A 14,147-nucleotide genomic window follows, 5' to 3' on the forward strand; every position below is an offset into this window, starting at 1 on the left:
ACCGCAAGCTGTGTTGACGTGCAGATAAATTGCCCAATAAAAAGCGTAAAAATCGTCAGAAAAAGTTTCTTTAAAACACAAAACTTAAAACATAAATCATTGGAAACATCATACACACGAGAAAAGCTAATTTTTCATTAAGTTAAAACTGTATCTCCGAAGAGCAAAAAAACTGCTTCTTGGGGATTTACAAGCAACCAAATAATTGCAAGTAAGTTCCTAAAACGTTTCCGAGACGTTACCAAGCATCTTATGTCCAAAGCTCTCCTCTCATGTTAATTGAGTCTCCCAGTTCAATCAGCAACAATGACTGAGGGGGGTGGGAGGGGGAGTGAATAGTAAAAAGAAAACCCTTCGTCAAAAGTGAAACCACCACCTTGATAAACCTGGTTATTGTGACGACCACGTTATTATTTGAAGATATAAATGGTTTTTATGTTTCTCGCTCGTCTAAACTCACAGGCTTATTCTTGTTTGCTGGAAATAGCTTTTGCCATAACTTGGCAACAATTGTGGCCGTTTATTTGCTAACAACTTGACTGAATTACATTTTATAAAATAATTCAAATAGTACGCGCGCTCTGATTGGCCATAAAACCATTTTACATGAGCGTATGTAAACACGGTTTTCGTTCCTCTTTCATTAGTTATTTTATAAAAGAAATGTAAAATGGTTTCCGTATTTACATAGCCTGATGTAAACACTTGGGAGGTTGGGAGAACACTCGATAAGCTGGAAACCACTCCGCTTCGCGTCGTGGTTTCCTACGCTTATCTTGTGTTATGTGCGTTATGTGGTGCCGAAAGAGACGATAAATTTAGAATAGGTGACCTTAAAACATTTCCACCAGTTGGTTTCACAGGCAGATAGATTACCCAATGAAAAGCGTCAAACTCTTTTACATTCAGGATGACGTCATTTTTCGCATAAGATAATCTCTCTGCCCCCTTACCCTTACACTTACCCCCTCTCCCTTAACCTCACCCCCTCCCCCCTACCCTCGCCCCCTCCCCCATTCCAACCCAAGAAACGATGACGAGCCTTTACGAGTTATGCACGCTTTATTCCCACCATCTGATAAAATAAATGGTTAAAAAAAACCAGGTCAAGAGCTATTGAACTTGCTTAAATTGAATATCTTCCACTATTCGCCTGCAACCGATCGAGCGAACTTAACTTAAAATAACAATAATCAACATTTCTTCTGGGCTTCGCGGATTTTTTTCCTCGTATCATCTTTCCAAAGCTCGTGCCAGTCACACTGCCAGATTTCCAGCTGACCTTCGCCTTTTTTACCCGTCAGGAGATAAGTTTCTTTGACGTTAAGCTTCACCTTACAGAAATCTTCAATTCCATCGGTTGGGGTTTTGAGTTCAACAATTTCTTTTTCATCAAACGTTCCTTTAAAGGTTCTCAAAACTTTAATTATGTAGACCACTGTGCCAACCGACAGAGGGTCGTCTTCATCGGATATCTTTGGTTGGGACCTCTTCAAAATTTTGGCTTTGATAGCTGTTGAAAAGAAATTAAAAGTACCGCAATAAAAATGTTGTACAGAAAGTGACTTTTCAAAATCGCAGCCACGTGGTGCGTCGTGGTGATGCGCGAGGAGCGAAGACTTTGAGCGCACAAAACAACACGGGAAAGTAGTGTTCTACAAACAGTTGACCATTAGTGATTGTCGGTAGCATGGGTTGTTTATGTGGCTCGAATTAAAATGCAAACAATGGGAGAGTAAAGGGAGTTTTTATGCCGCAAGGAAGTGGACAGACCACTAAGAAAGTTGTAAAATGGTGCGTACGCGAATTGCCAGGTTACTCTTTAAAATTTACAAAAGCTTTTTTAATGGCTGCGACAAAATTCTTTTTTTATTTTTTTGGAGCATGCTCCTCCTCTGCGAAATGGAGATCAGATTAATGCCAAACTGACCGAGTGAATGATTTTGATTGAAACTAAATGATTTCAAAGTAGAATCTCACTGTAGTCTGCGGCGCATAAACGAAACTTGTTCCAGTACTCATAAACGTCTCCCTCCCAGTCTTCCGGTAGTGGTGGGGGTAGACACGGACACTCCTCACTTAAGGCAACAGTGAACAACAAAAGCGTTATATAACAGAGTATGGAAGCCATGATACCTATTTTGTATTATAGAAAAAATATTAGCAAAGTTTGGAATACTTTGTACAAATGCTTACCTTTACGAGGGCGATGGTGTTGCGATTTTCAGTTTTTGTCGTGACGCCTGAGATCAGTTATTGCGGTCCGAAATCTACGCTTTTTGTAGGTGTGGGTGGGTGGAAGCTAAGAACCTTGTTCCCTCTCAAAACAATTCGAGGTAAAGAGTAGGTCTCTATGAGGCAATGGATTTTACGGCTAGGAGAGGAAAATTTTTACACTTAACTTTCTCCACAATTAACGAATGAAAATTCGACGCTCATAAAAGCCCCGTTTTTCGTGCATGACACTCTCTATTTCTCTTATCACTAGAACCTCATTTCTTTGCTGAAGTACATTCTATTTTTTAACTGTCTTCGCATGGGTTTGTCTTCACCGATTGATTAAATTTAATCAGTTTCAAGTGATGTAGGCAAAGGGACCTTAAGCAAACCAAGACGACGATGAGAAGTTGGCCAAATTAAAGATCCAATGGGTGAAACAATATCTTAGCACGTGCGTTTTAGAATTTTGTACATTTCTTATTTATCCTCTGCAGAATAACAACGTGAAAACACCAACATTTGCGCGTCCTGTGAACGGAAACCTCGACGGCAAATCATTAAAGTTCACACTTGATATGCTGAAATTGAGGCGTGGCGCCATAAGAGACAATAAATACATACAGCCATTCGCAAAATTCTTACTGAAATTGTATTTTTGAACGCATTTTGAACGTGTTTTTAGAATGCACTTTGAACCCGCTTTGAACAGGTTTACATTGATGCGCCCGATGATTAATAAGGGGTCTCGTGCCACTCTATTCTTCGACGAAATGCAGAACTGAAACCATTCGCGACTCGCTGGTACTCCTCCTGTGAGATACGATTTTTTTTCCTGTACGTCTAGAACACTGAATACAGATCTGGTAATCTATGTTTAAGAATTTGAGTGGAAACAAAGATTCTTCACAGTGTACATCTTTACCTGCGCTGGATACGTCATTTGTCGTTCGTTCTCGTTGTATTAATCCTCAGGGATAAATAGTGGTATTATCAGATGTACGTAAGACGCACTGATATTCTTACCTTAATTTAAAAGCTCCTGCCTGTCATGAACTTCCGTTTTCTCAAACGGTTCGAACAAATAGCGGCTAAGTCCTTTTGCAACTTTTTCCCTTCTCTTTCACGTTCCCAACTACTTCTATCGCGATAAATTCCCCATTTTAACTATGAACACAGGTATAGCGAACGTCTGAAGTCAAACAATTATGTAATATCTCAGCACTGAGATATTAACTTTTTTCACGACACCTGTGTTGTCGTTATAGTATATTCCTTTACAGTTATCATCTCTGAATAGCTGTACCAAAACGCGACCTATTTACAGGTTGAGCTCATTATTTTACAGCATGCAGTTCTTTGAAAATTGTGTTTATCAATCAAAAGTCTATTTAACAATTACCTATTGCCTAAGTGCAACATCTACGTTTAAGCATTTTTCTTTTTAAACTCGTGGATACTCTTCAACGGTGAAGCGCCAAGCGATTTTCAATGCTAAGAAGTCTAATAGTAAATTTTGTAAAATTTGCCGCAGGATTGAGACAACAGTAAATCAAAATTTTGATAAGAGTTTTCGACCTCGTGTTGACAAGGGCTGTCTCAGGTTTGAAACTTCTTGAGCGACTGAGAATTTTTCCTTAAATTTGGTTCATTAAAAGCGAAGAGGGAGACTTTCATAGAACTCCGAGAGACATCTTTTTTTTAAAAAATACATTAGGTAAGGAGGAAGCTACCATGATTTGAGTAATTTCAAACTCTCGAAGTGTCGATACCATAATTCTTCCGTCGCCAGTAAAAAAATCACGATACATTCTTTACCTTTCCTTAATTTGTATTATTACTAATACTGATTTTCACGAAAAGCCAGAATTTCTCTGACCTGTATCTAAACATGATATCCTCACCTTGCGCAGTGAATAAATCATTTACATCTTCTCACATGAAGGTAACAATGTTGATATGGCAACCTTGTTTATCAACGTAGCGTTTTTCTTTTCACTGAGAGTTTTTTGGTTTTGTTTTTTTGGTTTTTTTTTGACACTATTTTTACACCATAACTATGAGCTTCAGTGGTGTTCTATAATTGAGGAAATATCAGTATCTGATATGCGAAAAAAAGTACACAAATCACTCAAAAACCTCTCTCATCTTTCCGGTACCCTCCTCAATTGATGCCGATTGAATTGAAGACTGAATTATCATAAAAAAAGAAACCTCTAGGAATGAGTTGCAAGGCAACGTCTCGGCAACGTTTTGGAACTTTCTGGAAACTATTTGGTTGCTTGTAAATTCTCAGTCAGGCATTCTGTTCTCATCTGAAGTTTATTTTTAACGTATTTAGATTTAAGCCTTCCTCGCGTGTATTATAATTCCATTGATTTGTATCTTAAGTTTTATGCTCTAACGAAACTTTTTCAAAAGGTTTTTACACTTTTTCGTCGGCAATTCATTTGTACGTTAACACAGCTGGTGGTGTCGTCTTAAAATCGCCGTTTGCAAATTGACACTTATTAAATTTTAGGTTAAGTTGAATTTGATTTAAAATTCACATCTTCGACCTCCTCAGATGGAATTTTCGCGGCGAACGAAAACGTCGATGCGCACATGGTTATGTCTACATTATTTGAAACTGGTCAAATTTAATCAATCAGTGAAGAGAAACCCATACGAAGACAATTAAAAGTAGATTGCACCTAAGCAGAAAAATGGGGCTCCATAAGAGAAACCGAGAGATTTCATAGAGAAAAAAAAAGGGGGCTTTAACTTTCATAAGGGAAATCTTAAAAGTGCGACGATCTCCTCCTCAAAAGCGAGGTTACAATATATGAAATGAGTGTAATAAATTTTACAATATTTGCCTTCATGTTGGAGTTATGGGGAGCGGTAACTGAACAGATATGATCATAAATTGGTCTCATGCCGGAAAGAAAAAAGGATGTTATTTTCTTAAAAAAACGGTAATTAAAAAAGTAAACACAATATCGACAGCCAATAGGGAGCTGCATATTCCAGCACATTTTATCAGGCCTACTGTGACTTGGTTTTATTACTGCACCTCGTTGATGAGTTGGGTCAGACCGCCAAATTCACCAGAACAGATCAGGTAAGTTGACCTTGAAACAAGCTTAGCTTTACGTTGTTATGATCTCATTTGATCCAAAACAGAAAATTAGATAACCTGCATATTTATTCTCTTTTGTTTTGCTTTGATTGGTCGAGTGAAGAGGCTATCAAAAACAGGAAAACTTTCGGAAGGATACCAGGTTAGCGGAATAGTTATCTTTGAACAACAATGTTTTTGGTACAATCCTAACCTTTGTATTTTCTTTACATCGGCATAACGGCCGACTTCAAACGTTACTTGTTATTTGCCCGCACATTTGGGGCCTGTTAAAAACCGAAAAATTGGCCGAAATTTCCACTCGTAAAAACTAAGAGAAAATAATGGGCTCAAGGTCCCTTGCGAAAATCAGATCAATATGTCGCTAGAGAAAAACGCTAGAATTCTGAAGATAACAATCCCATTCGATCTGGAGAGTGAGGCCGCTAAGATCTCTCATAAAATCAAAAATTGATAGAAAAACAACAACAACAACAACGAAAAAGACCAAAACCGAAAAATCGTTAGATTTTAAGGGAAAACAGTAATCTCAGTAATCTTAATCAGGATTCAAAATCTAATGTCACTTTCTTGGTGGTAAAGTTATGTGCACAATAGATTAGAAGAGACTACAGACTCTTAAAAACAGATTAGTAAGCGCTTGAGAAGAATCTGATTTGTCTACGGTAACTCCGTCCATGCAACGCTGGGCTGGTGATTTGAAATTGGCGTCAGTGCTTAGCATCCGAAGTGATGCGTTCCATTACTATTTGAAAAAAGGTCAATAATTCAACCTTTTATCTCCTACGATTGACCAAGAGATCATTTCTCCTTACAATATTAATACAGTATCAAGCATAGAATTGATGAGAATAAAGAAAAATATCAATGCGGGGATTGTTAGTTGATCCAATACCAAATTCTCCAAATTGACATCATAAGAGTTGTATGGTAGACAGTAAGGAGAATTACAAATAAGATCTTGGAAGTTAAAGGGTTAAAAGTGATGAAACACGTTGACTATTCTGCATTGTCTTTGTCGTTAATTTTGAGAATATTTGCAAGCGTTCAACTCACCATGTATTTATTTTTAACCCTTTAACTCCCAGACTAAATTTGTAATTCTCCTTACTATCAACCATACAATTCTTATAAAGTTAGTTTTGAGAACTGAGTATTGGATCAACTAATTATCACCAAGTTGATATTTTTCTTTATTCTCATCACTTATCTGGTTAATATTGTATTGATATTCTGTCTTGGTCACTCATGGGAGTTTAAGGGTTAAGATACGACGTCGACTCATTATCTTTACACGAGTCAGACTTTCGCACATTGCTTAAATTGAACTGTAATCTCAAAATCATCCCTCAGGTCGATGAAGTAATTTTGACGTTCAAAAACGGTAAAACTTGAAGGGATCGGAAACATTCCTGTGCTGAAATAGAAATTGTATCAAGTTCTGTAATAAAAATGTAACATTTTGTTTCCAGCACAAAGCGGACACTCGTGACAAGACGAAGAATCGTCTTTCTCTGATTCATTCCTTAACTTAGAATTTACCATTTTTATACTCTTTCAATTTAAGGCCAAGGCCGTCCTAAATTTTGCCTCCAAACATCAAGGTGCTGGAATATTTATATAGATTGTACTCTAGAATAAACATTATATGAAAAACAAATTTGGACCTCCACTGATGTAGTTTGTTGTCGTGGCCGCCATATCTAAAAAAAAAGTCTTTCCTTTGAAATTCACGCTGTCCTATAGTAACTGTGATAATTCGTGGGTCATTCATCTGGGCAAAACGTTTTACACGAAGTGATATCCAAGTCGGATATAACCAGAGAGACAAGATCCATTTCCTTAGTTTATAAAAGAAAAAAATTAAACAACTAATGTTATAAATATTGTAAATAATATTATAAGAAGAGCTGAAAGAATTGATAATATTTTCTTCTGTAATACAAGACTGTTATCATGGCTTCCATACTCTGTTACATGACGCTGTTGTTGTGCGCTGTGGCCTTAAGTGAAGGGTGCTCTTGCGCTGAGCCGGTACCACCATCAGACTGGAAAGGAAATGCTTATGAGTACTGGAACAAACAACGATTATGCGCTGCAGACTACGGTGAGATTCCATTTTGAAATTGTTTAGTGTTAAATCAACCTCATTGGAAGAGCATGCTCCAAAATCCTTTTTTTTTTTAACGCAGCCATTAAAAAGCCTATTAAAAATATGACGTCGAGCGTATTTGAAGACTCCAAAGAGTAACCTGGCATTTGCGGATGCCACCATTTTGAAACCTACCTAGTAACCTGGCCGCTCACTTAAGACATAATACTCTTCAGATCATTATTTTTTTGATATCTTTTAACGATGTATTTGAACAACCTAGACCTGCTCAAACAGACATTCTCTATTCCTACGACCATCTTTAATTTGCTGTGACCAGAGCATCAACTGTTGAGATTTTGCGTGTATAGCCAGCTGGGTTCTGAGCTGTTCTCAAAATGGTTGATAGCATAATCAGCTAAATATTGTTATCTCCTTTCCGTACAATTTTCAAAGGAATAGGTTTCATTTTCTTTAAAGATGCACAAAATCCTATAGAGCTAACGCAAATTTGATTTCAATCGATGCTTGCCTTGTTCACAAATTGTCATCGCCAACTTTATTCCGGCAAGGTCTCAAATTAATGCTTCGTTATTTTTGCTACACCCTTCCTGAGTTGCAGGAATTTACTCGTAGACCCATTCCTGTGCCTCATTTTACTACGGTACTTTTATTTTTCTTACAACAGCTATCAAAGGCAAGGTTTTGGAAAGATCGGATGACCCTTTGTCGGTTGGCTCAGTGATCTACAAAATCAAAGTTACGCAATCCTTTGTAGGATCGTTTGACGAAAAAGAAATTGTTGAGCTCAAAACCAAGGCCGATGAAGCGCAGTGTGGTGTACACCTTAACCTCGAAGGAACACAAAACATTTACCTCCTGACCGGTGGAAACAGCAATGGTCAATTGGAGATCGAGCTGTGCGGCTGGTATGAGCCATGGAAAGATGATACCAGGGAGAAAATTCGCAAAGCCTTGAAGAAATGCTAATCATTGTTACTGTTGATTCACTTCGCTCGCTCAATTGTAAGCGAACAATGGGAGATATGGTGTTATAGAATGGTTCATGAGCACTTTGAAGTGGTCTGTAGAACAATTCATTTTGTCAAATGTTGGTAATAAAGCGAGTACAAAACCTAACATCTCTTAACTGTTTCTTGGAGTAGAGTGGGAAGTGGGGGGGGGGGGAAGTATCTCACGTGAAAAATGACGTCAGCCTTACGCTTTTCATCGGGCAATTATCTCCTCATTAACACAACTGGCGGTGATGTTTTAAAGCCGTCTATTGCAAATTAACACTAAGTTAATGAACTAACTCACAGCTTAGACCTCCTCGGATGGAGCTTTTGCGGAAGAAACGTCGATGGTGATGGCTTCATTACTTGAAACTGATTACCGTATGATTCGATTTTGCACCCTCGTTCTGGTAGGCGCCCCCTCTGAAGTCAGCGCTCTCCCACCCTCCCCTCCCCCCCCCTGCATGTGCATTGAAATAAACCGTTAGGTAGTTCATCTTTATTTAATTGCTCACTTTTAAAAAGCCTCATCACAAATACATTGGTCTTTGTATCAGTCTCTCACTTATAATTATTATTATTATGGTTATCATTATTATTATTATTATTGTTATCATCATTATTATTATTGTTATCATCATTATTATTATTGTCATCATCATTATTATTATTGTTATCATCATTATTATTATTGTTATCATCATTATTATCATTGCTATCATCATTATTATTATTGTTATCATCATTGTTATTATTGTTATCATCATTATTATTATTGTTATCATCATTATTATTATTGTTATCATCATTATTATTATTGTTATCATCATTATTATTATTGTTATCATCATTATTATTATGTCCAAGTGAATTCACTCATCCTTCAAACGAATAATCTCATCTTTAGATTTTGCGGTGATTGCCTGGCTGATCGTTCTAGCCGGCAGGAAGGATCCAGCGAAAACAAATCCGTTTTTTCAATATTTTTTTATCAACCTATATATAACTAGAAAAAAGATACTTTTGAATATCATATCACCGGCTTTTGTGGTGATAGAGAAGATCATTATAAAAATCTTCAAATATCTATTGTTTGAGACAGCTCATCATCGATGCTTAACAACTTTTTCTAACTATTTGAACTTAAACTGTAACCCTGATCAGCTGTTTCTCGGAACTAGCCTTAAAAATGGTAAATTCATTTGAAAAAGGTGTGTGCATGACTTTGAATATTTGGCTATTCCAGATTACCAGTCATCTTTCTTTTCGTTTTTTCAAAGAATAACTAATTCATACTGAAATGACGGTTGGGTCATCAAAGTTAACTTTGTTTGCTCACTCTACCGTTTTGCAAAAAAGAAATAAGCGCCCTGTCCCTAAGTACCGAAAGACAAGTAAAAAAAGTAAATAAGCGCCCCGGGCACTAAACCGGGTCATGACAACAACTGACAATTATAAGGAGGTTTCTGTAGGGATTGATTTAGCACCGTTAAAATACTTCCAATTGGTCTCCCTATTACGATTGGCTGATACCAGTATTATTCACAAATATTTGGAAAAATAACTAATTTACAGAAAATACAAGCTATAACGATCTGAACTTATAGATAGGCTACGTTATGATATGGCTACTCAGAAATGATAACTGTAAATTATCATACGTTTTGGGGAATAAACTAAACACCTCTGTGCTAATACATTGTATGTGTTCGACTTAAAATATATCACTAAAACCAGTGTTCATATATGAAATGGCGATTTTATTGTAACAGAAGGAATAAGGAACATTCCTATACAAATAGCCCCCAAAAATACCAGAATAACAACGAGCACTAGTTCGTGATGGGGAAGGGGAACGCAAGTTTCTCACATATTATTAGAGCTGCATACCTAAACCATCCAATAGATTAGATTGATAAATTTATATACTTGAGACGCAATCGGAACGAGAAAAAACTAAACCAACTTGTAAAGAGCTAAAAGCCGGGAACCTTTATTCATACCAAGTACTAAACACACTGAGTATTTTATTACAACCGATGACTCACTTGAACGCGTTTAAAATTCAAGGTGCCATACCAACCAACAATAACTACATAGTTTACTGAAAGCTCCAAAATCAGCAACGCCATCGTACGTTGGTGAAGTTTTAGGCGACAGCTGGTTGCTAGCCATTGGCGGGAATTAACAAAGTATGGCTCTTGTCTACCACACTGCACACGTCAACTCGGCCCGTCCAAAAGTCTCTTTAGATTATCATTTGTGGTCAATCTCATTTTACATAGAGATAAAATTGTAGGTAAGACCAGTTTTAACGTAACAACATCAACAACAAAAATGATGATGATGATGATGATCGTTTATTCAACCTTCTTGCAGTAGAAACTGAATTACAAGGCGGGTCATAATTTACAAATACTTCTACATTATGCATACATAGAACTATTTTAGATATCAATTAGATATAAATATTAAATATTGTGTAAACATTGAATACTATAAGTAATAAGATAAATTGCAGTTAAGTATATTACACATGATTCTGATATTTAATAGTGCAAAAATTTCCAAATCTAATAGATTTTGAGGAGGTAGGTACAGACACAGTTCTTCCTGCCCTAAGGGCATATGGTCTTTAAAATTGACATCGCGGTACTAAATTTCGTAGTAGGTCAGAAAGTAGTAACTCCGCTTAAGGAAAGTGACGCACGCGTCCTCCCTCCTCTGGCATAGATTAATTAAGCCTGACTTCTTAAGCACGTCCTCATAACTCATAAACGGGAAAATGATTTTTAGAGCCCTCTTTTGAACCGACTCAATTTGATCACTCAAGTACTGCGTGAGGCCAGCCCATACAGGACTTGCATACTCCAAGACAGATCTGATGATGCTACAGTAGACCAAGATAAGCTGCCCATCAGTTAAACCACACTTCTTAAGAGCATGTAACCTCTTGTTTCCTTTCTTTGCAATATGAAATACATGCTCGTTCCACGTTAAGTTATCTGATAAGTGTACCCCCAACAACTTGTAACAGGAAACCTTTTCTATTATAGAATTACCAACAGCTAAAGGGGGTGGCGAAAACGGGCAATACTGTAAAAACGTAATGCACATTTCTTTGCACTTCTTGCTGTTGAGAACCATTCCCCTAGAGAAAGCAAACGAGTAAATTTCGGACACAGTAAAATTCAAGTATGAAGGAGAAAGCCTAGGGACAAACTCCATAACTGTAGCGTCATCTACATATTTAACTCTATTTTTACAATAAAAGGCCATACTGTTCACAAGGATACAAAACAAGATAGGGGCCAATTTAGTTCCTCGGGGAATTCCGCCATTCAGCTGTATTGTTGGGGACAGCACCGTCCCCACCTTCACCCACTGTTTCCTATTTGTGAGGAAGGCAGCAATCCACCTCATCAAATGTGGGTCCACATACAGGTTATCCAGTTCATTCAGTAGAGCATTATGATCCACAAGATCAAATCCCTTAGAGAAGTCAGAAAAAAAAAAAAAACCTGACATACATCTCACCACGGTCAATCGTCTCCAAAATTGTGTGAAGTAAATATACCAATGCCTGCGTGGTAGATCTTCCTGGGAGAGCAAACTGTTTACTGTCCAACAAATAGGAACAACAATCTTTATTTCTCCCAAAAGTCGAACCCAACCGTCATTTCAGTATGAATTAGTTATTCCTTGAAAAAACGAAAAGAAAGATGACTGGTAATCTGGAATAGCCAATATTCAAAGTCATGCACACTTTTTCAAATGAATTTACCATTTTTAAGGCTAGTTCCGGGAAACAGCTGATCAGGGTTACAGTTTAAGTTCAAATAGTTAGAAAAAGTTGTTAAGCATCGATGATGAGCTGTCTCAAACAATAGATATTTGGAGATTTTTATAATGATCTTCTCTATCACCACAAAAGCCGGTGATATGATATTCAAAAGTATCTTTTTTCTAGTTGTATATTGGTTGATTAAGTTCAGGACATTCAACAATGAAATGTCACCTCCCCAAAACTACCAGCTCTCCACAATAGACACTTTTCCCTCTCCTCAAGGAAGGTGATCGTTGCGGAAAGGTCTGATTGTATAAATTATGTAGAACAGTCAAAACACCTAATCCCCGTTACAGGTGTTACAAGTATGTCAAGCGTGTGCCTATTGACCTGCATAATTTACAACGTACTACTTTACATACAGGTTTGTCCTTGTGACAGAACATTAAATCCGAGGTTAAGCACCTTCAGTTCAGAGCTCAGGGAATTTAAAGTAAGGGCCTTTAAATCTACTTAAGTTACATGTTTTATCATTTTCTTGGAACCTAAAAATTGAGAAGAGGTAAAACTGAAAGAAGGAGTGTGTTGCTTTTGATAAATGGCTGATTTTTTTTAATTGTATGCTAAACATTTGCATTTGTACCGCCTGAAAATCTGAATATCAAACAAAGGAAACTAAATATTTATCAGTTATTTAATTCAATTTTTTCCCGAAAGAATTTTCGTTCGAAAAAAAAAGCTGCAGAACGTGTCATTATCAAAAGGCGAAAATCGTCCTAAAGTGTCCGTCACTCTATAGGTTCTTTAATATGTCTTCAACTCAAGCAATCCCATATAGTTCTTGAGATTTATCAGTGAACTATTTTTTGAAGTGCATCCTTTAAATATTTTTGGATTCTCATGGTTCAAGTACATAGAGGATCTTATTTCGCAGGAAATTAAACCATGTTCTAATTCAAATGAAGCATTCTTTAACTGATTGCTAAATTAGTCATTGGTTTTTCACAGGGCACCACTTGAGCGACGTGAAGCATGGTCAGCCCTATTCTTGTGCCTCTTCTACTGTTATCTATCGCTGCTGTTGGTAAGATCTTTTAAAACCCTCTTTTATAGCACACTGATTATTTGTTCCTTTGCATGTTACCAGTGGTAACGGCACAAGATTTTTTTTCCATAAACGTTAAAGTTCTTGCAAATTTGATTTCAATCGCGCTTGAATTTCTACTGTTTTCCCTCCATCAAGTCATTACCAGTCTTCACTGGCAGTAGGGAAGGATCAGGCATGGAGCGGAAAGCTTAGCCACCTGATTCTTGCCTAGTCCCCTTTGCAGCGGTTCTTAAGGATGTCAAGCAACACTCTCACCAACCAAGGAGACTAAGTCCGAACCCACTGCACTGCTCACAGTGTGGTGGTTGAACACAAACCAGAGATATTTATTCTGTTACCGAATTTCCCTCATCCAGGACAGAGTGGTTCCCCAGCACCATGTAGCGCACGCGATGCCCGAGTCCTCCACACTGAGAACGATAGAACGGCCAGCGGTAACAAATGGGAGTAAGTAGGTTCTGTGCCAAATAATCCGAACGAGGAAGTAAGAAAAAAAGATTGTAGAAATAGATGCGAACAGATCTGTGTGCAAGAGAGAGAGGGAGGGCCTAGCTTCAACAGCTGGCCTGGCTGCGTTGCTTTCTCGTCCTGGGTACATTTAGGATGGGGTACGCGCTATTGCTATGGCTGGGACCAAAAGCCTGAATGGTATGTCAGCTCAAGGTACCTCTCTGGTTTGTGTGAGGAATAATAATAGTTTTCGAAGCGTATGAGCATCCAATCTACCTCTATAATGCTTTTGGCATGCGTAACATTTTCATGCGATATAAACTAAATCCTCAATTATTACCTTGGCCTGAAAAATT

The 14,147-nt window shown here is 37.5% G+C and overlaps 2 protein-coding genes across 2 annotated transcripts; one reads left to right on the plus strand and one right to left on the minus strand.

Moving 5' to 3' along the window:
* Positions 1–1,193: 1,193 nt before the first annotated feature.
* Positions 1,194–2,131, minus strand: LOC136278237 (metalloproteinase inhibitor 3-like). The gene is made up of 2 exons (XM_066161727.1): positions 1,981–2,131; positions 1,194–1,513 (listed from the first exon to the last, which is right to left on the minus strand). The coding sequence occupies exons 1-2, from the start codon at positions 2,129–2,131 to the stop codon at positions 1,194–1,196; spliced, it is 471 nt and encodes a 156-aa protein (XP_066017824.1).
* Positions 2,132–7,294: 5,163 nt separating this feature from the next.
* On the plus strand, positions 7,295–8,420 carry LOC131789654 (metalloproteinase inhibitor 3-like). The gene is made up of 2 exons (XM_059106806.1): positions 7,295–7,445; positions 8,119–8,420. Exons 1-2 carry the CDS (start codon positions 7,295–7,297, stop codon positions 8,418–8,420), a joined length of 453 nt encoding a protein of 150 aa, XP_058962789.1.
* The last annotated feature ends 5,727 nt before the right edge of the window (positions 8,421–14,147 follow it).

Source organism: Pocillopora verrucosa, chromosome 14, assembly GCF_036669915.1.
Source record: "Pocillopora verrucosa isolate sample1 chromosome 14, ASM3666991v2, whole genome shotgun sequence".
NCBI classification, from domain to species: Eukaryota; Metazoa; Cnidaria; class Anthozoa; order Scleractinia; family Pocilloporidae; genus Pocillopora; species Pocillopora verrucosa.

What these genes read in the sequence shown, in the direction of transcription:
- LOC136278237 (XM_066161727.1), bottom strand. Translation starts at nt 2,131, where the DNA reads ATGGCTTCCATACTCTGTTATATAACGCTTTTGTTGTTCACTGTTGCC. An exon ending in TTTATGCGCCGCAGACTACA is followed by an intron (nt 1,514 to 1,980) that starts GTGAGATTCTAC and finishes TCTTTTCAACAG; the next exon opens with CTATCAAAGCCAAAATTTTG.
- LOC131789654 (XM_059106806.1), top strand. Translation starts at nt 7,295, where the DNA reads ATGGCTTCCATACTCTGTTACATGACGCTGTTGTTGTGCGCTGTGGCC. An exon ending in ATTATGCGCTGCAGACTACG is followed by an intron (nt 7,446 to 8,118) that starts GTGAGATTCCAT and finishes TTCTTACAACAG; the next exon opens with CTATCAAAGGCAAGGTTTTG.